The following is a 23198-nucleotide window of genomic DNA, read 5'->3' as shown; positions in this document are numbered from 1 at the left end:
TTGATGCAATCTCATTGAACATATCATATTTTCAGAGTATTCAAATGTCTTGCATTCTTTGTAATGCACGTCACAATTTCCAACAAAAGGAAGGTATTCATAAATTTTTAAGTGATATGTGACATGCACATGTAGAATTCGTTATCAGAATTTATTTTGCGATGAGGTCACATTTTTCTGCAAAACTGATTTCAAATCTTTTGCAATTTCCAAACAACCAACAAAAGCATCTGTTGCCTCAAAAAAGTATGCTTAACGAAAGCATTTGGGAGTTGTTTGTTTGTTTTTAAATTTATTTATTTATTTATTTTACTGATTCCTCATTTGTTATGTTTCTGTTTTCAGGAACGAGACTATTTACCAGAGTCTTCCTATTCCTTCCCTCCAAATGAATACTACGACAATCCATTGTATTCCCACCCCACAAAAGTAGGCCACTCGGCCCTAGGTGTGTACCCGGATTACCTCCCACAGACGCCCAGCACCCTCTACCCATATGGATATCGGGCAAAAGAGGGCTCGCTGGACCGGCTGCATGAGACAGCGTCATCCCGATCCCGATCTCGGAAAACGGCACGGATCGTGTGGACACTGGTGGCTGTTGTATTTGTTACTGCCATAGTCGCTGGAACAGCCGTTATTATCTATCTCACTAGTCAATGTAAGTTTACGTCTTATTCTAAACATGTATGTTAAAGAGGCTAGTCAACAAATTAACCATCAGATCTTCCTTAGATTTTTATAAATTATGCTTTACATTGTAAGTAAAAAATAATTATTGTAAATGTAAGAGTTTTGGTAAAAAAAAAAATCATCAAACTGACAATGCGTTACTAGTTTTATGATAAATAACATGTGTATTGTATAAAGCATAATAATTCATGTGATTTTTTTTTTGGGTTGTGTTGGTCGTCTAACTCATTGTTGTCATAAAAGGAGACAGGATACCATGATAGCAAAATCTAGCATAAATAATTTTTAAGTTGTAAAGAGATATTCAATATACATGTGTATATACTAGTAGGCTTTGAAATTTGAGTATTTTCCAATATAGTCTGAAATGGCCACGTCAATCGAGCCCTCTTAAGGGACAAGTATTTCAATCTCCACCAACACGCTCGCTGGTCCATTTGCTGGATGGTGGGATTATTCACAAATTTAGTTTATTTAAAAATACGAATTTTAAAAGTGGAAAACTGAACGAGTTATTTTTTTTCAAAATGTCAAATCGTGTTGCATGTCTGTAAATCAAACAGATGATTTAAGAAATGTTGAGGGTATGAATGCTTAAATGTATGTAAAACAGCTAATCCAGGCACGGAGCATCGTTTTTGAAAGTGGGGGGGGGGGGGGGGGGCAGACTCATCCAAAAAATCTTGACAAGCAAAAAAAAAAAAAGGAAAAGGGGGGAAATTTTAAACTCCAAAATGTTCAAAATCGTAATCCGGGGGGGGGGGGGACTAGTATATAACTTCAATTTCACTTCTCATTTCCTTATTTTCATATCAATTTTTTACATACTCCCAAAAAAGTGGGGGTGGGGCAACTCCATGATAATTCAATTTTTTATATGTAAATTTTAACAAATTTGTTGCTGCGAGAAAAAGTGGGGGGGGGGGGGGGGGAGGCGGGGGGGGGGGGCAGGCTACGTTCCTGTAATCACATTAAACTTGCATAGTTGATAATACAGATTCTTGTTCCCTGAACCTAAATCACCTACATTTAAAACTTATGGTGGTCTATAATTGGCGTGCGTCTTCACTGAGACGGAAGAGTTGTTTCTTCTGGGAGCTACGATTTTTGCAAAGAATACTCTGGTTTGAGGACCGCACAATCATTTCACACTGAGCCAAGTCGCCTACTGTTACTTCGTTAACGTATACATGAAGTTAAGCTATTCCAAATATTTTAAAGCTTGCGTCTTAGAGGCAAGTCACGGCTTTTCCCATGCTCTCTCTTACCAATGCGTTTCAGATTCCTTAAGAAATAAATAATGGAAATGTAATGCAGATGTTTACTACTTTGTCAGAATTTTAATTAATCGTCATACATATTTTTTTTAAATACCAGTACATATATAGCGGTAAATTAGTGTGTCCCAGGTACCAAACATTAAAGTTATTTATAACACCCAACAACCACCACCACCCACCACCACCACCCTGCACTGGTAGTCGGAGCTCAGTTGTCCGAGTTACCGGTACATTTATAAGTATCTCGTGTTTGTTATTAAAGTTGTCTTTATAAAATTTGATGGTTTATATGAATAAAAATGTATGCACGTAACTATTTTAATTAACTTTTATTACCTTGTGATTCAATTTCAACGATTTGTTCGCTTTATACCACGTTTTGAAGTGGACATGGAAATTCAGTTTGAATTGTATTTTAAATATATTATAATGATACATGCATATTCTCGTTTGTTCTGATGAAAAAATATATGAATATAACAAAAAAACAGTGCTGTTTTATTCGGTTAATCCATGTTTAGACTTAGAACAACTGCACAGAAAAGCAAATTGAACTCGCTGCTCGGTCGATATGCTTTCTGTGACGTCGATACATGGATGGAAAAAAGAAACTGTTTATATAATATCATTCTTTGTTCTTATCATCACTATCATATTACAAACATTGTGTCCTCTTGTGATTGTCTTTTTAAATGCCCGAGTTTTGATACTATTATCAAGATGCTTGAAGATTTTACAGCGTATCTCCGATTGTTATTTTAAAGTTATAATTTACAGTGTATATGTACAAATGAAAATTCCCTACATGTATCATGGATATTCATAAAAAAAATCAAGGGTATACCTCTATTATTTTATATCATTTGCTTGTAATTTTAGCTTCGAATAAGAAAGAGATGCCAAAAGCGTACGCCTTCAAAGGAAGTTTGAAATCACAGCAGCAATGGAATGCGCTGTACAGCGACAAAAATTCGGCAGCTTATAGAGATGCAGCGAGAGATTTTGAAATAATGGTACACGAGTAAAAGAAAGGAAATTTTAGTATAAGTTTTCTTTGCATCAAAATTCATTTTATGAAAATAAACTTGAGCTTAATACATTTTTTAATGGTAGTGGTTGGTGTATTCTTCACGTTTCACATCTCTTGTATTTTGTATGTTTTATACAATGTATATTTATCTCTATCATAGATGAAAGGCGTATACACAAACACAGACCTTGAAGCCTTGTATGGCTATACAACTGTGGAGGATATCAAGTACGTGCCATATAGGTGTTCTGTATTATTAAGTTCAATTATGAACTTAGAAAATTAGGATCCATCTCATATAAATGATAGTCAATGAAGGTTAAAACGTTTCCATATCCTCCTCTCTGCTGTGTTTCCTATACAGTCAACAAAGTCCACTACAATTCATTAAAAGTATGAAGAGAATGAATAGCAATATCTATATGCAGACTATTCAATTGTGGTGAACTTCTTGCTTAGAAAATCTTCGTGACAAAGTTAAAAGGAATCACTCTTTGAGTATTACGAGGGGATACTTTTGGTCAGGGCGTGATCAAATCGCAAAAAAAGAGGCCGACGGGATTTATGATAGATTTGATCACGTCCCGACAGACATTTTGATCTCATAATATTCAAAGAATGATTCCTTATTATTTATTTAACAATATTTTCAGTATCGCCGCTTATGGCCCAACATTTCATTTGAATTTATTGGACTGTACATTACAAAATCGATTCGTTGTGTTATCATAAAAAAAGACAGTGGAAAATGTAAATAAAAACAAATAAAACAAAAAATGGTTATAAAAAGCACAGTATATATATACATGTACAACACGGAATACATGGTCAATAACTTTAGCGTAACTATCAGTGCCACTTTTGGTAGTCATAATACATGTACTTTCATCAGGGTTCCTGCAATAGACTGCATGTGGATTGTATTTGTAGGGAGGGGAGTGTGGTGTTCGTCTACGTTGTCGTATTTTACCCGCCATCATCCACCAGTGGTTCTGACGTCACGGTTACTTCCGTCCAAAATCATCTACAACAAGCCGTAACCGACGGGAAGATTTCCCAGTTGAACCCAAATATTGTTGTAGATCCCACAACAACCGTCAGCCTTCAAGGTACAATATTTACAGTCTATTACTATTCTCGTACACACCATTCTTAAAGTGTAAGTCGTTCAGTTTAATCAGCAAAACAAAGTTTGGCCACATGTCAATCTGTCAATTCTGATTCACAAGAGGCATTTTGGCCCATTTTCGTCTACATAGCAAGAGAACGGTAAAGATGATGCATATCTTAACTATAAAACACAATGGTTCTTGAAATTAAACCCATAAAATCATTAAGCAAATTTGGGATTGTGCAAGTAAACAGAACGAAAGGAGCAACGCGTGAGTATAATTAAATCTTCCTTCGATTTTAGAAATATCACTCAGTGAGCTACCGACTACTTCATCAACATTGCCGACAACAACAGTTGAGCAAACCACAACAACGACAGAAACGCCCACAACAACAATAACGCCAACAACAACAACACCCAAACCAACAACAACGCAAAAACCAACAACAACAACAGAAATGCCCACAACAACAACGCCAGAACCCACAACAACACCCGTAACAACAGAAATCCCTACAACAACAACGCCAGAACCCTTGACAACAACTGAAATGCCCACAACAACTACTACACTAGAACCAACAACAACAACAGAGCCAACAACAACGTTAACGCAAGAGCAAACAACAAAAGCGTCAGAGCCCACAACAACAGAAGGTTCAATGAGTATCCCTACAACATCACAGAGCTCAACCATACCAACAACTACTACTGAACGACCAACGACAACAGAAGGTATAAATATATACATTCTCTCTGAATGTATTTTCTGTCGTTCCAAATGTCGAGTCCTACATGTACATATTGTTTGTGAATTGTTGCAGCTCCCCCTCAGCCTATTATATTTGATGGGACGATCAAAGTAAACCAAACTTGGGATGACAAATTAAATGACACAAGCAATCCAGAGTATCAAACGGTTAAAGACGACTTCGAAAACACCGTAAGTAAAGATAACATAACTCAGAAAATTTTACATAGTCCATATGAGTTCGACTTTGCCAATAACGTGAGAGAGTTTTTGATGTAGATGGACACTCTGTACAGGAATAGTTCCTTTGGAGACAGATACAACAGCACTCACGTGACCGGAATTCAGTGAGTTCTTTTTAAAAACATTGAAATTTAAAATTTTGTTTAAAAAATCATTTCTCGAAATCATCTAAGTAATAAAAAAAAATGTATTTAGTGATTAACTTTCAATTCTTGAGCATTCTTATTTTTTTCATTTTTTTTGTCAGGAAAGGGAGTATAATTTTCATTTACATTATTATCTTCAACCCTGACCCTCCTACTCCCCCGCCCCCAACTCCCTCGACGAACTCTACAGAGGATAAGAATGTCACCTCCGCCACCCCAGCACCCACTCGACCTGTCCCCATTATAACCGTCTCCATGGTAACCACGGTGTTGACGACAGCGATCACCACGGGCGAGATTACGAAGATCTCCACGACATTAGTCATCGATGAAACCTCTGTCGTTGAGGTTGAAGGTACGCGCTGATTTCTTGTTTCACCCTTTTGTAAGGTGGCTCACTACACTGTGAAAAAAAATCAGTAGAAAATGGCTTGGAAATAAAAGATAGCATGGTACATATCAAAAGTTTATTGATCAAAATTTATGTCTTAGAAACCCGATATTTTAACTACTAAAGTATGATGATATCAATCAAATCCATCATTACAAATATTTTTAGAAACACTTAAAACGCCATCTATCACCTTTATGTTGTTTGCTGCCTTAATCTTAATTTGCAAATGTAAGAAAAAGAGCTTAATTAAGAAATTACCGATTTATACGTACATTGCATATAACTCAAATCTGGCATGAACTTTGGTATAAAGAGAGAACAACAACGACGACCACAACAACGACGACCACAACAACCACACCAGCAACAACAACAACTGAAACAACACAACCACCTTCTACAACTACAACAACACCTACGACAACAACAACGCCCACGACAACAACTAAAACAACACCGACAACAACACCCACGATTACAACAACTCCCAAGACAACAACTAAAACAACAACACCGACGACAACAACAACGCCCAAGACAACGACAACAACACCCACGATTACAACAACAACAACAACTCCCAAGACAACAACTGAAACAACAACACCGACAACAACACCAACGAAAACATCAACGCCGAAGACAACAATAGCACCGACAACAACACCAACGAGAACAACAACAACGCCCACAACAACAACTAAAACAACAACAACCATGATGACGCAAGCGCCTTCCAAAACAACAACACCTATGACAACAGTAGAGACTCCAACAACAGAGGAATCAGTGACACCTCCATCGAAAGATCTAGCCGAGATGGTTGTATTGACTGACGTGGAATTGCACCAGGTTCCGTACCACCCTGACTATGCCGATCCTAGTAGTTTTATGTACAAGAGTATGGAGTCCACTCTCATTTCAACGGTAATATCAAAAATCATTTTACTTCGAGAATTATTCATAAAGAAATACTCATATTGGTTTAACGTTATACTCGCAATCATCAGAAATTGTTGAATTCGCGAAAGTCGCATCAGCGTTGGTCAGCCTTCAATCAATAGGCTGATTCCGTAGCTGATATGTCAAGATGTGTCAGGTAAAAATAATTTTAATATGTCAGTAATTGAAGTTCAAAAATCTTTGTTAAGATTAAGAGTATATAAAAATCTAAACTGATTTCTCTATGTATGACTTTCATACAGACCATCAGTGTCAATTAACGGTCATTGCAAAAAAAATACATTTTGGCCTAACGGTACTTTAATATCTTTTACAGAAGTATATTGCGGCACGCGAAGTCCGTGCAGTTCGTGTTCTAGCTCGATCGATGTAGTATTAATTGATTTATAATTGATTAATTTATTTTAGATGGGTGAAATATTTATTTTGCAAGTGCAAGTTGACTATTCAGCAAAATGTTATATGTAACTAGTGTTTCACACATGCATACATGTACATGTATGTGCGGATCCTCTGAAAGGACTATGTGCAGTATGGTCAAATATCTGCCCCCGATTTTAACCAATTTTTTAATAGTATCGTATAAAAATAAAATCTTCACAAATCATTGTATGGATGATGCCTATAAACTTTTATCTTGAGTTTAGTCATCATTGCTCATTCACTATTTATCTATGACGTCACCAAAATGACCTATTTCCCGCAAATTTGCAAACAAATGAAAATATTCTCATTTTTGCTCTATATTTTGCATTCGGAAGTATAGAGCACAGGTCTGCTCAAGTGCGATTTTAACATATTTTTTTCTTCAGATAGTTATACACATTATACTAAAAAATGGTACTTGAGCAAGCCTGCGCTCGATGTTTCCTAGTCGAAAAACCATCGGAAAACACCCATATTTTGCTAAAAAATATCAATTTATCAAAATAATGCAATCTTCATGACGTCATTTCTACTTTATGACGTCACTGTGGTGATAACCTTTTACACCTTTATTTCCAATATGATTTTAACTATCTTTCACCTTATTTTCAAAGCTCTTTCTAAAACTTTGATTTTGGGGGCAAAAAATGCATTAAACCGCACTTAGTCCTTTACAAAGTTGTCAAATATATTTTACAAAACTTATTTTAAAAAGATAGACGCTGGACTAACCCCAATCCCCGCATGAAAACCTCTGATATCGTCATAAATTTAGTTCTCGAGAAGGTACATGTATAATTACGTGATATAGGTTATAGATGCAGACTTAAAAAAAAAACATTTCAGTTACACCCCCCCCCCCCCCCCCCACACACACACACACACACACACGGTCGTAGAATAAACAATTTTTCATGGAAATCAAAAAAATTCTGGTTTTTTTTTTTAATGTGAATTAAGTATATTTTTCCTCCGAAAACTAACAAGTACCAGAAAAAAATTAGTATTTTGGTACGAAGTAACAAAAGTACAAGTTGTCAAATAATTACCCTTTTTTTGGCGGGAAAAACGACAGACGATAATTCTGTTGCACAGACACTGCACTGTGATCATATTTAAAAATTTAATTGCTAATATCATTACCCTTAATGTAGTAAAATACGAGTGATTATTAATAATGCTTAGGCAATCGAAGGAACGTAAGATAAGGTGTAACGTTATGGGTCAAACTACAGAACCTCACAAAACTTTTGAATATTACGTTAGGGGCCATTGCACAGCTGTTGCATTGTCCAGTGTTGAACAACGATCGACCATTTTGACTGGAGGCGGTAAAGAAATGTAAGGATATGGGGTACTATAACTATGAGTATATGTTTCGATAGGAATGTTTACCATTATTCCAGTATATCCGGCACCGGATGATGGATCATACAAATGTACTAATTTCTACTTTGTGAAGTAGCTAACGTTATACAGAAGCGTTTATGCGTTTATTACAAAATTTGAAATGGTTACAAAGATAAGTTATTATATTGTCATTTTAAAATTTTGTAGGTGGATTCATTATATAATGCGAGTCTTGTCGACAAAAACTACATGGGATGTGAAGTGAAGAGCATGAGGTATGATGACAGATAATGATTTGACAGTGCTGGTTGAGGTGTATATTATTTAAGGTCAAGATCTACTGGCGTGCAACCTGTTCTTGCCGAGTACCATTTCTCGCCAGTACATTGTGACGTCATTTTATCAACACATAAAAGTATAAACGAAAAATGAAGTCGCAATGTACTGGTGAGAAATGATACTCGGCAAGAACTGGTCGCACGCCAGTATAGTAAATGATTCCAGAGTGTCTTTTTGGAGCTAGAACCATTATGATGTAATTACTGATTTGATGGGGTTTTGTTCCCCATACTTTACAGCATTTCTGTTTAAAGGAATTGTGTAGAAAATAAAACTGTTTCTTCGCAGTTTGTCTGTGTGTGTGTGTGTGTGTGTGTGTGTGTGTGTGTGTGTGTGTGTGTGTGTGTGTGTGTATATATATATATATATATATATATATATATATATATATATATATATATATATATATATATATATATATATATATATATATATATATATATATATATATATATATATATATATATATATATAATCACAGAAAAAGTAATCCCGATACCTATTTTAAATTTGACATTATTTTAAAGAGGAGGTCAAAAGTTTGTTTATTGTTGTTGGAGAGAATGAAATAGAATTGATTTGTTGTAATTTATTTGCATGGTCTATAAAATATATCTGACATTGTAATCGGTTATTTCACGAACCTTTTAGTCGTCATGGACTAGGAGTGTTGATCACCTATGGCCAGTTCTTCCACAAACGCACTATGGCTATGCCAAATAATGACTCTATGATCATGTCGAAGATGGTTGTCTACAATGTCACAACAAGTAGATTGCCATCTCTGAATGCAGTGCTTGGACTCAATGTGACATACAAAGATATCCACACCAGAGGTCTGTACACTATTACACTTAAATTATTGTAGATTCCAAATTAAACACCAGGGAATAATTTCCGCATGAAATTGAGAGAACTTTAATTAATCCTAACAGATTTTAGAATGTTGCTTTTATTTTAAGACAGTTTTAAACAGATGAACTGTAAGAAATTATAACAAAATATGAATAGTGTTCATGACTTTATTTTCTGGTGATTTGATACAAAACAGCTGACTCCCAGAATTGAATACTTGTGTAAAATGAAAAATATTACATTATTCAGACGGTATTCATTATTTTACATTCTTTGAATCAGTTATGACTTAAAATGCTTGATTATTAAGGTTGCGCTACTTAGTAACGAAAGTTTATCAAAGTTGTTCCCCTAGCTCTCTCAATATAAGCTGTTTTTGGATCAATGTAATATTCTGTTTTTATAGAAGAAGGCATGGAATCATCCACCTGTTCGTTTGAAAGTTCTGATGAGAATTGTTTTATAAGAAATAGCTCAGACACCTGGACAAGAAGGAATGTAAGAGTTTAGTTTATGGGGGAAGAAAAAAATAGGATCATGGAATTGAACATTTTTAGAATGCTGTAAAGAGAGCATCCTCACTCAGAATAATAAGTGTATAGATACAATTACATGTAAATTTATTATTCTATTTCAGAGTTCAGTGGATTCTCATGACTATGGGTCATTTTCAGCATACAGTGGGGAATACTACATGTTTACCACAGCACCCACAAACTTGAATTTCACAATGTTTCTGAGTAAGTTTTGCTTGTATAATTTGTTGTTATAAAGCTCTTTCTCATTCCCATCACACGATAATACAAGCACTAAAAAACCCATCATATTTTCCTATCTCTTCACATTTTATGATGAATAGATCAGTAGTCTCAAAGCTCATTTTTTTGTTAGAATTGGCCTCCTTTGTGGAGAATAGATCTGTAGTGGCAACAGGATAGTGAGAACACAACCCAATGATGAATAAATAAACATCTCAAAATTATTTTAAATGGCCATAATTTAAAATTATCTATCAACAGATGAGCACAACATTTAATGTTATACACACACTCGAACAATAATTTCCAAAGATTTAAAAATTTTCGGTAAGCAAACAGAAAAAGTGTTTCTTTATAATTAAAGACTATGTGGTGTATTATGGATATGTCATAAACCAATTGGAGTGTATAATAAGCACCCCTTTCTCACAGACATTTTATAGATAAAAAGTGCATGTTTGGCAAAATATGGTATTATAAGAAAGAAGGCCAATCAGAATATGTTAAAGCAATATGAGCTGTATTTTTTAGAATTTTATTTTGCTGCAAAAACCTGCTAGTGTGATAAGTTTGTCTGTAACTTAGATTTTTATGATAAATAAGATATGAAAAAAATCATGAATTTTTGTCAGGAGAAAGATTTCACTTGTAAGGAATCTATAGCAGATTAATTTTTGTACAGGACGACAATAATTCAATTTTGCTCCAATTAAGGCTTCTTAATGGCTTTTCCCACAAAAACAGAGCTAACAGAAATTTTAAAACCATGATATTTTTTGTCATTTTAGTAGAAAATAACATTTTCTTCAAAAAAAATTTCAACATGCTTTAATGATTCATAACCTCTATCTCCACATTCATGATTAAGCTTAAAGTGAACTCAACTAATCTCCTAGGACCAGATAATATCTGAGGATGTGTAATTGTATATCTCCCAGGAGATTTGAGAAGTCTTTCTAGAGTGACGGGCTACAAATGATTGAATGTAGGAAAGGGTAGAGGTTTTACAAATCTCATCATGGATTGATTTCTTATAGATACCACACGTTGCTTGAGTTTCTACTACCGCATGAATGGATCATCCTCGAGCTACCTGAGAATATATGATTACTATTTTGGGTATATCTGGATAAGGTCAGGAGACCATGGCTCGAGGTGGTATCGTGGTGAAGTCGAAATCAGCCCACTTGGACAACGTCTGGTTTGTGTATAATTATGTGTGATATTTTTATATCAGAGTATATATATATATTGATATAACTGTAGCTTGATCCAAATAATTGGTTACTCAACTTGATCAGTCTCTGTGGATACAATTAGTACATGTATTTATTGATGTACCCTTCCATTAAAAGGTAAAAATGACAGAACTGCATCTTTTTCAAACCAGTTGTACATTGTTTACATATTTAAGTAAACTATTTTTACACAAACTCATTTAAATTGTGGGAAAAAACCCAGAAATTAATTTTGGGCTACTACGTCATAAATTTCAGAGAGTAGTGATATTTGTTCGGAAAACCACAGTGTGGTGATCCAGAAAATGAATTACACTGTAAATTTAACTGTATCAAGAAAGGAAAATTGATGGGTATGTGATGAAAGGATATATAATATTGCATGATACATTGAAAGCTGCTCAACTGTGATGAAAAATCAAGAGTTTTGTAATTATAGTCACCTTGATCAATAAAATCTCCCATCATCAAGCTCAGAAAATCCTGATAATGCTGCAGTGTTCATTGTTCAATAGATGTTATCAGCACAAATATGTATATAAACTTGAACAATGTACAAGTGACTAGATAGTTTTCTGGGATAAGATTGGTAGGTACAATGTAGGTCCCAAGCATGCATGCAAATTTGTAAACGAGTAATTGGTTGGTTAATAGATATAAATCTGCCAAGGTAATTCAAACAAATAAAAACATCCAAAAAATAGGTAAAAAAAAAAAAAAAACCAAATATCTAATACAATTAATACTTAATGTTCAATGAGGTAATGAAACTATGTATTAATATACATATATGTATTTTGATTATTCCATAGCTTAATCTGATCGCTTTCCCTGGAATTAGTTACGGTGCCATTGCCGTTGACTTTTTGAACCTTGACGAGAGACCATGTGAGTACATAATATAATTTACTTCTAATCATCTTCATCTCTCATTGAAAGTAAAGTTCTAAATATGATCATTATGAAAAATCTATTCAATATCTTTCCCATACCATTAGTACACTAAAGCATTATGAATCTTTTAACTTAATACTTTTGAATCACATAGAAATACAATTTAGATGCAAATTTAAAGTTATGACAAAATGCAAATGGATGTTACCAAAAAAGTGGTACATCAGTATCAGAGAATTTTAAATGTTGTTTATCTGAGTTTTTCTCACAGGTAATTTTACATCATCATCATCCAGAACAACTGATGCACCGACGACAACGGCAGCAACTCCAACATTAACAACACCACCATTTCCCACCAGTTCACCTGGTCAGTAGATAAGTTGAATATTTAAGCTTTCTTTAAAGAACTGCGAACGCTAACGCCCGTTTCCCGCCTACATTTTACATGCAAAAATTTTGGAATTTCTGTCAGATATTCAAAAACTAAGTTTTCTACTAAAAAGTATAATCAAATCCTAATCAATTTATATCAAAACAAAATTTGTAATAAAATTATTTATTTTTAAACAAAAGTTTTGCTAACGCTGGGTCTAAAAAAAAATTCTTTGAAATCGGTCTCTATGAGTGAGGAAAATTTTATTTAGCGGCCAATATGTGCATAAAAACTTAATAATAGCATATTTGCGATATGTATTAAAGTAAAATTTCATTTTAATTCATATCTGTTAATTAGTTTTCGAAAATTTACAAAGCAAAATTCTTTTTTTGGAATGTATTACGGTCTGTAGACATATGTTCCCCCCCTTGAAACAACAAACCTTTTGGTAAAAATATGCTAAATAACAATAATTAAAACCCCTCAAAAGGAATTTTTGTTTCACGGGGGGGAAAGAGGTTTTAAAAAACATTTCCGTTTTCCGTTATTTTCTTTTATGAAATGAGCTATTTTAACCCAAAATACAAAGTTATCTCGCTTTGTTTGACCAAATCATTTATATTTGATGAAAATATAAATAAATGTTTACATTATTATAAAAAATTAACTTTAATTAGACAACTTTCAAAAAATGACTTTTAGTTAGATGGCTAGACAATGCTATCGTTCGCAGTCCTTTGAGAAAGCTCAGCTGGAAGCAATATCAGGTATACATGTGATTATAACAGTAACTTGATCCAAAGGGTCGGATTATGTCGAATTGCCAGGCACAGATCTGCAATCAAATGAGAGACATATAGTGTTGTGTTTGATTTGATGAACCTCTAGCTGCAGAACTGTAGCTCCACAAAAAATTTGGGTTGATGGACAGTGGAGCTACAGTTCCATCCATACAACAAACTGCATATTTATTGTGCACAAAAAGTTGCGCACAGATTTTAACTTATTTATATATATCAGGGATGGCAATTGCTAAATGGTTAACCATATAATCAGTCGGAACGATGGTAACCGGTTACAAATTTTGAAATCGGTTAATTGGATTTAAAAAAATCGGACACAATTTAATAAAAATTCAAAACCTAGAACTATTAACTTCATAATTGAGCATTTTCAAAAATGGCTAAAAGCTTTAATTTGGGTGTAATTGGTTTCCTTCTAGCTTAATTAAAGGGATGCGTACCGGAGTTAAAGGTGCTTATTACTGTTTAAACACATCGAAATTGTCCGTATTGTCCACTGTTTTTTAATCATGCATGAATGATTAAGAAATTGCTATTTTGTAATAAACATACTCTTTCTGTCGCCATTTTGATGGGGAAAGTCGTTGCTTTTGTATATGGTAATGCTAGAAATGTAGATGTTTTATTCTCGAAATCTCAAAATCTTACAAGTCATCACAATGCATAGACCACACAATACAACTACGTGTGAAAGGAGCATTTGATTTACTTCAAAATTACATTCCCGTGTCTGCTCGATGATTTACCATTGATTAAACGCGCGCAACTCCAGACCATTAGCGAAGAACAACCCCCCTCCTCCTAAAAAAAAATGTAAAGCTAAACAATCGTTGGACTTTCTGACAGCGTTTCAAGACAAGCTGAACAAGTCGGAAAGTGAAGTTTTGAAATATTTAAATAAAAAGAAATGCAAAATGTTGATCCTCTAAAATGTTGGTCCTAAAATTAAGTACTAGCTGTTTCCAAATTTTGCTGGTCTAGCAAGAAAATATTTATCAATACTAGATACATCAATGATCTGATAGGATATTTTCGACAGGCATTGAAAACAAACTTCGAAGCCGATTATCATCTGTCATTATAAATCAGATAGTATTTTGAACTAAAACTGAAATGAAAGGACTGATTTAATATGAAGATAAAGACAATTATTACTATAGAAAAAAATTCATTAAACATGACCATACTGACAAATAACCGTACTTTGAGTCTTCTTGCATGTAAAAATAAAGTTCATATGAGAAGAAAAAAATGTGTTTCCAGAAAGTAATTTCTGATACGATTAACCGTTCAATAGGTCGGAATGTCATGCGATTAACCGAATAGCAATTCAATTTGTAACCGATTGCCATCCCTAATATATATAAAACTATTTTAGGAACATTATATTATATTATATATTTTTGTACCAAAAAATTCCCGAAATGTTTTACTACTGATTCACCACTTTACTTGCTTTGAACATTTTCAAAGTCTAAAACCATGTGCAACTTTTTGTGTGCAATATATATACAGTTTTTTGTATGGATGGAACTGTAGCTCCATGGTTCGTCAACAAAAATTTCCTGTGGAGCTGCAGTTCTGCTGCTAATGAGCCTTGCCTGGCTATGAGATTGACCTGACTTGTAGGATCAAGTTACTGTTGTGATGAATTATTTATATATCCTTCCATGAAAAGGTAAAAATAACTGTACCATCTTTTTCAATTCAATTATACATTGTTTACATATTGAACTGAACTAATTTTACACAAACTCTTTTGAAGTGTGCTAAAATATATAGACTTTATTTATTGTGTTTTACGTCACCAGTATTAGAGTGGGGATATGGATTTGGAAAACCACAGCATTGGATCTAGAAAATCTTATCACACTCTGTAAAATAAAGTATTAACTTAAAGATAGGAAAATTGATGGGTATATATGACTGAATAATTGTTTGTGAAATAGGGTCATGTGGAGGGAATTTTACTGACGTGACTTACATGGAAATCACAAGTCCAAACTATCCCAATAATTATCCAAACAGTGTATACTGCTCATGGAACATTGCTGTACAGAGGGATTTTGTTGTCAGAATAATTGTCCTGAACTTTAACACTGAAAGTGGCTATGATACTGTTCGGATTTACAATGATGCGGGAGGGATAATTCGAAGGTATGTACTGTCATTGTAAAACTTGATTCTGCCTTTGAAAGTAAAATTCTTTTATGATATACATGAATTGATTACTGTTAACCATGTTTTCGTTCATCAGCTGACATGTTATTTTTCTCTTAATTGAAATACCCATGCACTGTTTGTTTTGAGAATTCATGTATTTACTGGGCTGTACCCACCTTAGAATTCTTCATTAAACTACAATTTTCAGTTACTCTGGTACCTTATCAAGTGGAACTACAATACAAACTAGAGAGGATTCAGTCAGAATAGTGTTTAACTCTGATAGTATTGTATCAAGAACTGGATTTCATTTCCGGATAGAGGCAGTTGAACCACAACCAGTTTGTAAGTAAATATTTTTTGGGTTTTTTTCTCATTAAACACATATAATGTACATAATGTGATGTGTATAAAACTAGCTGCAGGTTTGCAGCTCCCTGTCTGAAAAAAAATTTGGATGGACGACCTGGGAGCTACAGTGCCACCCATTAAATCAAAGTACTGAAGTACTGACGAGAGTTGATTTTATAGATTATTATTTATTTTAAAATCAACGATATGTTGTTTTGCTTGGCAAGTAGTTTATAATATGTATTTGAATTACACACATTTTTATAATATGAATTCTTGGACTTTTCGGACAAGAATTTCAAGAAAACCCCATATGAATTGTGTTGTGTAATATTTTAAGATAGAATTGAATTCCATCAAACTAACATTATATATCAGTAATTGAAATATTTCAAATATTGTATGGATCCAAGCAATAATGAACTCTAGTCTCATTCAACCAGATGCTCGGCTGTCTCCATTAATCTCCTACATGCAAGAGATACTCTCTGCCAATGTGTACCCCAGGTCACATGATAGCTTGATGACGTGACCTCTAAATATAGAATGATTCTGCTTGTCGGAGATTCACGAAGACAGCCGATGGTTGAAGGAGCTCTGGCGTAGGAATACATACGACTACAAAAAGTATCTAAATTGTTCGTACTATTTAAAATCTGACTATTTTCAAGGTATTTGTAAATAAGTTTCTTAAAAAAGAATGCTTCAGCATACATTATATCGATTATTTTCAAGAACTTAGTCTTGTCAGCGGTGATGCACTAGTTTCAGATGGATTAACATTATTTACACGCAAATTATGTGAAAACAATAAATGCCATTAAATTCTTCATGCAAGTTACTAATAACTTTTAAAGCACAGATTTTGTGCTTCTGCCAGGAATAGGGGAAATTGTGAATCCACATTAATGTACACTAGCTCTCTCTCTCTCTCTCTCTCTCTCTCCCCCCCCCCCCCCCCCCCCACACACACACACACATGCATGCCAATTTATAATCTCCAGAATAATGGAGAAAAAGGAGATACTATGAATTCATGCAAAGTGGTTTTAAGAAAATAATTGCCTGTGTCATATTTAATCTGATAAAAGTTAGATGTTTATATACAATATATGCCCTTATTTTCCTCAAAACAATTTGGTCTCCTCAATTACATGTATGTCTAAACATGCATTTTCATGCACAATATTTATGTGCCTTTTGTTTTAGATACTCAACTAAATTATTGAATAGTATAGTTTTGCACTATTTGTTATATTTTGTTTATTGACATTCACCTCCCGATGAGTTGGCCAGTTTATGCGTAAATTCGTATTTGTCAATCTTTTGGTAATCAAGAGAACTTTCTTGATGTTTCAAAATGAGTTCACGAGGGGTAGATAGAAGGCCTATGGAGAGGATGTCAAATGGAAATTGCACCATTCGTTCCTACATTGTATCAAACCTAACAGTGCAACTGGTGTTGAAGCATGTTTCAGAGTTTATGTTTCCCAAAATATTGAGGTGCCCCTTACTCTTTTTAATAGTATTTGAAAAAGATGAAGTCATCATCATAAAAAAAAATAAAGGAATCTTTATGACAATTTTTTTTCTTGAGGAAAGTAATCTTAACAATTGCGAAGGTTTACAGAAATTGAAAGAAGTTTACATAAATCACAACCTGAAATGTTTGTCATTTGCATGTGTTCGATCAAACAGCGAGTGTTAAGCTGCATGAATATATATATGACATGAGTTTTGCAATGTTCTATGTATTTATTTTAAATTCTCTCTTTTTAGTTTGTGCATACTATGAAGTACCTTGCCCAAATGGTAAGAAGTGCATCTATCGGTCCCAACTGTGTGACAGCCTCTTTGATTGTCCAAGCGGATTTGATGAGCAGTACTGCTCAGGAGGTGAGGAGAAACTTAGCTGGCTAAATCCGTTTGGGGATTGTATGTGAGAAGTCTGAACATATCAAAGCTGAACATGATTAAATCATAAATATGCATATATTTCTTATACTTCTGTGTATTTTATCAATGTAAAATTAAGACAAATAAACCTGTAATTTTATTGAAACAAGATTTACCATCAAATAGTTTAATTTGCATATGGTGAATTGTCATGAAAACTACTTACAAACAGTACTGAAATTCCTTCACATTAAATAAGGACTTTTCATGTGCTATTTAAAGGTCAATATCTCAAACACTTATTTCTAAACAACAATACAGCATTGCTGATAAGTTTTCTATAGTATAATATAATACCTATCCAGCATATGTTTACTGCTCATTTGGACAATATCAAGTTTATTGTCCCCTGAAAGATGAGAAGGCAGCAATTCAAATACATGTATCAATCCTAACTAATCTATGAACACACAAAATTTTCATATTCAAAGGTGTGGCAGTGTCATTATATAATCATAAATAAGTAACACAGTACTACAAGTGACAAAGTGAAATGTATTTTCAGCTTGAAAATTATTTGAAACTTGTTTATGAAATGTGTGATTGTGTTCCAGACATCTTGTGTTCAGACTCTAAACAGAATATTGATTAATATCTAAATCAACCTGTTTGAAATTGAATTTAGGTTGTCTAATGAGTGCATGTCAACAATTGACTTTGGTGTGCAAATTAGCAGTTATTGTAGATGGAAAATAAAGATTAAGCAGGATACAGTTCATCCTAGATGAAAATCTATTTCAAATGTATTTCTTGTTGTAGGAAATGGGTCAACAACCTCTGATTATCCCTCCAATGTGTCAACAACCACTGTTTATCCCTCCAATGTGTCAACAACCACTGTTTATCCCTCCAATGTGTCAACAACCTCTGCTTATCCCTCCAATGTGTCAACAACCACTGTTTATCCCTCCAATAAGTCAACAACCACTGTTTATCCCTTTAATACCACCACAGTCAGTCCTGGACCCTCCAACATCACCGCAGACACCCCCAGTCCATCACCAGCCACAAATATCTCGCACCTTGGTACCTAATTAAGTCATTTTATAATCATCCAATGCTTACCAATGTAAAAAGGCTCTTTTTCTGTGTACTATTTTGGTTAGGCTAAGGGTCTAAGTGAAATCTCTTGCTCTGATCTCTCTGTTAAATCCTTTTACATTTAAAACTTCATCTCCAGAAACACTGACTAAAACTAAAATAGTTAAGGCCCTCTTTGAGGGAAGATGATTTTGGAAATAATGAAGTAGGGTGCATTTGGGTTGGTTAAAAATCTTCTCTAGAGAACGTCATTTAGTTGGAAATATCAGAACATTATATGTGAAGCTTTTTATAAATGATATCCATGTAATATTACCTCATAGAATTTAAAGAATAAATCTAATCTTGGGATACGGGATATATTTTATGAAACATTTGAAATTAGCTAGGATTTTCAAGTTTATTCTATTCATACTATATATCCAGAGGTTCAGAGAAGGACCACAACTTTATGAATGTATAGAATAGAAATATTTTATGAATATAACAAAGGCTTGAGTTTGTGAAATTCATATTAATACTATATTGTATGAAGAATTTTTCAATTTTTTTATACCACAGCCTATGGGTCATTGAACTCTTCCTTTTTTGGAAAGTTTTGTCTTGAAAAATCAAATTTGAAGAATTACCTTCTTTGTTGTTAAATGTATATTGTCAGTTGGCACATTTTAAAGAAACAATAATAAAGAAAGATATGCTAACCTGTTTCTCTATAGCAAGAATCTGTTAAAATTGATCAAATAACTGTTTCTCTTTTAGAGGTCAGATTGGTCAATGGTTTGAGTTGCTATGAAGGACGAGTGGAAGTTAAAGTAAATGGTGTTTGGGGCACACTCTGTGCTGACAACTTAACAACAACTGATGCTACAGTTATCTGCAGAATGGTAACTCCAATGTAAGAATATAATTGTTTCATCATGTTCATACTCAGAATTTAAACTGCAATTGTATTGTAAGATTTTATTCTAAGGGTGTCCAGTGTTGCTTAGTCAGTCCAATTACCTGGTATATGTGTGTATATGTATATGTCCCATGCATTTCTATTAGTTAATATTTAAAAAAAATAACCAGAATCATGAGAGGGAAGGGGGGTGGATTGACAATTTCATTATGTGAAGTATTCCTTAAATGGAGTTGAGCTTGATACACCTCACATAATTCTTCAACAACAACAAGAAGTATCTTAGCAGTCATTCCTTTGATATATAAAACTAAAGAAAGGTACCAAATGCGCTGCAATCAGGATGAAACAGGGAAGTTCAAACATTTAAAGTCATACTGGACTGTTTTTGGCAAATATTAGTATTATTTACATAAGACTCAATCGATGAAGGGCTTTTAGTCTAGGTTTAATGCAAAAATGCTGTGATTTTTCTCAAGTTTTTCATGTAATTTTCAGAGTGTACTATTTTCAAACTTTGCTCTGAAAGTAAAATGTATGTAGTATTTATTTTATGTAAAAGAAAAAAAAACCAAGAAGTCAGTGTTTGTGAACATAATAAAGTAATTAAATCACAGTTATAATGAAGCTCAAAGGAAAAGCTACTTTCTTTATAACCATTATTCTTAACATATCATTTAAAAGTTTGTAATACAACTTCATATTAGCTGAATGAAACTGACTGCTGTTAACTTGAATTCGCTATTAGCATGTTCAAATGTGATAATAAATGTATAAATATTTTCTTGATTCTTAATTATGCAGGTTTAAATCAGCTGTTGTGATGCCGTCAGGGTATTATGGGAATGCTGCAGATGACGTCCCCTCCTATTTCAGTGGACTGCAATGTAGGGGTTTTGAGAACTCACTTTCACAATGTTGGTACAACAGAAATGAATCGTCCTGTCCTGACCCCCAAAGAGATGCTGCTGTATCGTGTGGAGGAATAGATACAGTTGTCATCCCAGGTAGTAATAAGATTTTTGTGAAATCCTCAATAAAGTTTATACCCGCAAATTTACATTTTTTTGTCAGTGTTGACACAATGTCTTTATAATTGAATGATAATTTGATAAAGAAAAATGCATTTTTTCACACATATTCAGAAAGACTTTTTACAATCCACAAAATCTGATTCACCATGAATTAATAGTAGAATTATCTTATTCTAACCATCCAAATAAAGGGTTTTCAAAAGTCAAATACCCTAAAGCTAGTGGAAAAAAATTAATGACATTTACTCAAACTAATGTAACAACTTCAATGGTTAATTGATAAATTATTTTAGATGTGAACAAAATTATTATCATTTAAGTAGTTATTACCATATTTTATGATAAAGGTGATATTTTTTTTCTCCGAGGCCCTAGCGCTAAGAATTTTTGAAAAAAATAAAGGTGGGGGGGGGGCACTGCTTTTATGCTTTGAAATAGCGATTGGGTCATTCATTTTTAATCCTGTTGATATATTGATTATTGGTGCTGTTTCCAAACTTTATTTAGTACATTCAACAATAGGAATATGTTCCAGTTTTTTTTTCAATTTCACTAATAGAATACCTTTTCATTCTGTGTATGAAACTAAAGAAAACAATTATTTCTAATTATACATTTAAAAAAATGAAAATGTCTGGAGTAATCCAAATGTTACAGTAAGTTGTGATAAAAATTGCATATCCCAGTACATGTAGTATTGAAATATAATAATGTGTGCATTATACATTTATGTCTATTATTGATGATATTGAAACAGTTTTTTAAATAAATTAGTTATTAATGGTCCTATCTACACTGAACTTGCATGGACTGGATCTTTTGATAGCTATGCACTTGACAGGCTTGAATTCTGAGTGTGAGCCCGAGGTTTCGGAGGCTGAATGAGGAAAAGGTTTTTAGAGCTGGTTTAAGTTTTTGGAGCAGATGTCCTTTGATGACTATATCTTACTTATTGCTGGTCCTAACTTCACCAAACTCGCATGAATGGTCATCTTATGATTCTTAAGCACTGAAAAGGTTTGAATGCTGAATTTGAGTCATTGTTTTGGGATGCTGGATGTGGTTAAGGTTGAAGTAGGTTAAAGTGTTTGGAGCATGTGCCCTTTGATGACTATATCTTAATCATTACTGGTCCAAACTTCATCAAACTTGTATGGATTGTGAATCTTATGATACTAATGCACCTGACAGGCTTGAATGCTGGATCTGAGCCATAGGTTTCAGATGCTATGTTATGATATTGTATTAGTTGAAATGACACAATATTGTATAATATGATAGAATATCATATAATACAATTTACTATTTAGAAAAAATGTCATATCATATGATACAATTTCATATTGTATCTTATTATACAGTATTATAGAGTACTATATTACATATAATGAGGCACAATATGGTATATTATCATAAGATAAAATATTGTATTGTATAGTTGTGTATTGGTAACAATTGTATCATACAATACAGTATGAAATTTATATATGATTTTTTTTCAATTTTGTCTCAAGTGATATTATACAATATTATGTCAAACTACATTTCAGTATCCAATATTTTATTTAAAAAAATCATTAACTATGATTTTCTTATAATAATATGATAAAGGTTGTCTTGTAAAGGTGATGTTTGTGAGCTCTGTTATCTGTGATTACCTGTTTAAATTTTTTCAGCTCTGTCAGTAACTTCTCCCATTCTCACCTTCTTGTTTACATAACAAATTAAAGAATTGTAGGCTCTATTTAACCAAATATTAACTTCGACATCTGACATTAAAATTTTGGTTCTCATAATAAATTTCATAATTTGATATAGGTACTGACCTAATGACCTGCAGCTTTGAGTCAAGTTATTGGGAGTCAGAATTGAGTTGTGGACTAACTCAAATGACCAATGACAACTTTGATTGGACGCGATATTCAGGATCTTCACCGAGTTCTTCAACAGGACCATCATATGCTTCTGATGGAAGTTATTATCTCTACATTGAGACATCTAGTAATAATAACAATGCAAATGCTGTTTTGATATCCAGGACTTTCAATACCGGTATGTACACAATGGAAAATATATTGCTGACTGGAGCATATTTT

At 33.5% G+C, this 23198-nt stretch overlaps 1 protein-coding gene across 4 annotated transcripts in view; it reads left to right on the top strand.

The window, feature by feature from the left end:
* Positions 1-23198, top strand: part of LOC105331210 (MAM and LDL-receptor class A domain-containing protein 2) — a 100041-nt gene that overhangs the window by 17667 nt on the left and 59176 nt on the right. For 3 of the 4 annotated variants that reach the window (XM_066086117.1, XM_066086115.1, XM_066086116.1), the window contains exons 2-25: positions 346-661; positions 2853-2986; positions 3164-3231; positions 3934-4112; positions 4418-4852; positions 4942-5060; positions 5148-5215; positions 5359-5612; positions 5965-6578; positions 8598-8665; positions 9381-9565; positions 9991-10082; positions 10222-10324; positions 11380-11543; positions 12393-12468; positions 12746-12844; positions 15606-15813; positions 16028-16164; positions 17950-18066; positions 18886-18945; positions 19066-19152; positions 19927-20062; positions 20873-21075; positions 22921-23154. In XM_066086117.1, the coding sequence (XP_065942189.1) occupies positions 346-661; positions 2853-2986; positions 3164-3231; positions 3934-4112; positions 4418-4852; positions 4942-5060; positions 5148-5215; positions 5359-5612; positions 5965-6578; positions 8598-8665; positions 9381-9565; positions 9991-10082; positions 10222-10324; positions 11380-11543; positions 12393-12468; positions 12746-12844; positions 15606-15813; positions 16028-16164; positions 17950-18066; positions 18886-18945; positions 19066-19152; positions 19927-20062; positions 20873-21075; positions 22921-23154 (4156 nt within the window). The remainder of the gene's footprint in view (positions 1-345; positions 662-2852; positions 2987-3163; positions 3232-3933; positions 4113-4417; positions 4853-4941; positions 5061-5147; positions 5216-5358; positions 5613-5964; positions 6579-8597; positions 8666-9380; positions 9566-9990; positions 10083-10221; positions 10325-11379; positions 11544-12392; positions 12469-12745; positions 12845-15605; positions 15814-16027; positions 16165-17949; positions 18067-18885; positions 18946-19065; positions 19153-19926; positions 20063-20872; positions 21076-22920; positions 23155-23198) is intronic. The other variant, XM_066086118.1, reaches the window with a different exon arrangement.

Source organism: Magallana gigas, chromosome 5 (assembly GCF_963853765.1).
Source record: "Magallana gigas chromosome 5, xbMagGiga1.1, whole genome shotgun sequence".
In the NCBI taxonomy this organism is placed as follows: domain Eukaryota; kingdom Metazoa; phylum Mollusca; class Bivalvia; order Ostreida; family Ostreidae; genus Magallana; species Magallana gigas.
This window is presented reverse-complemented; position numbering and strand designations above follow the sequence as displayed.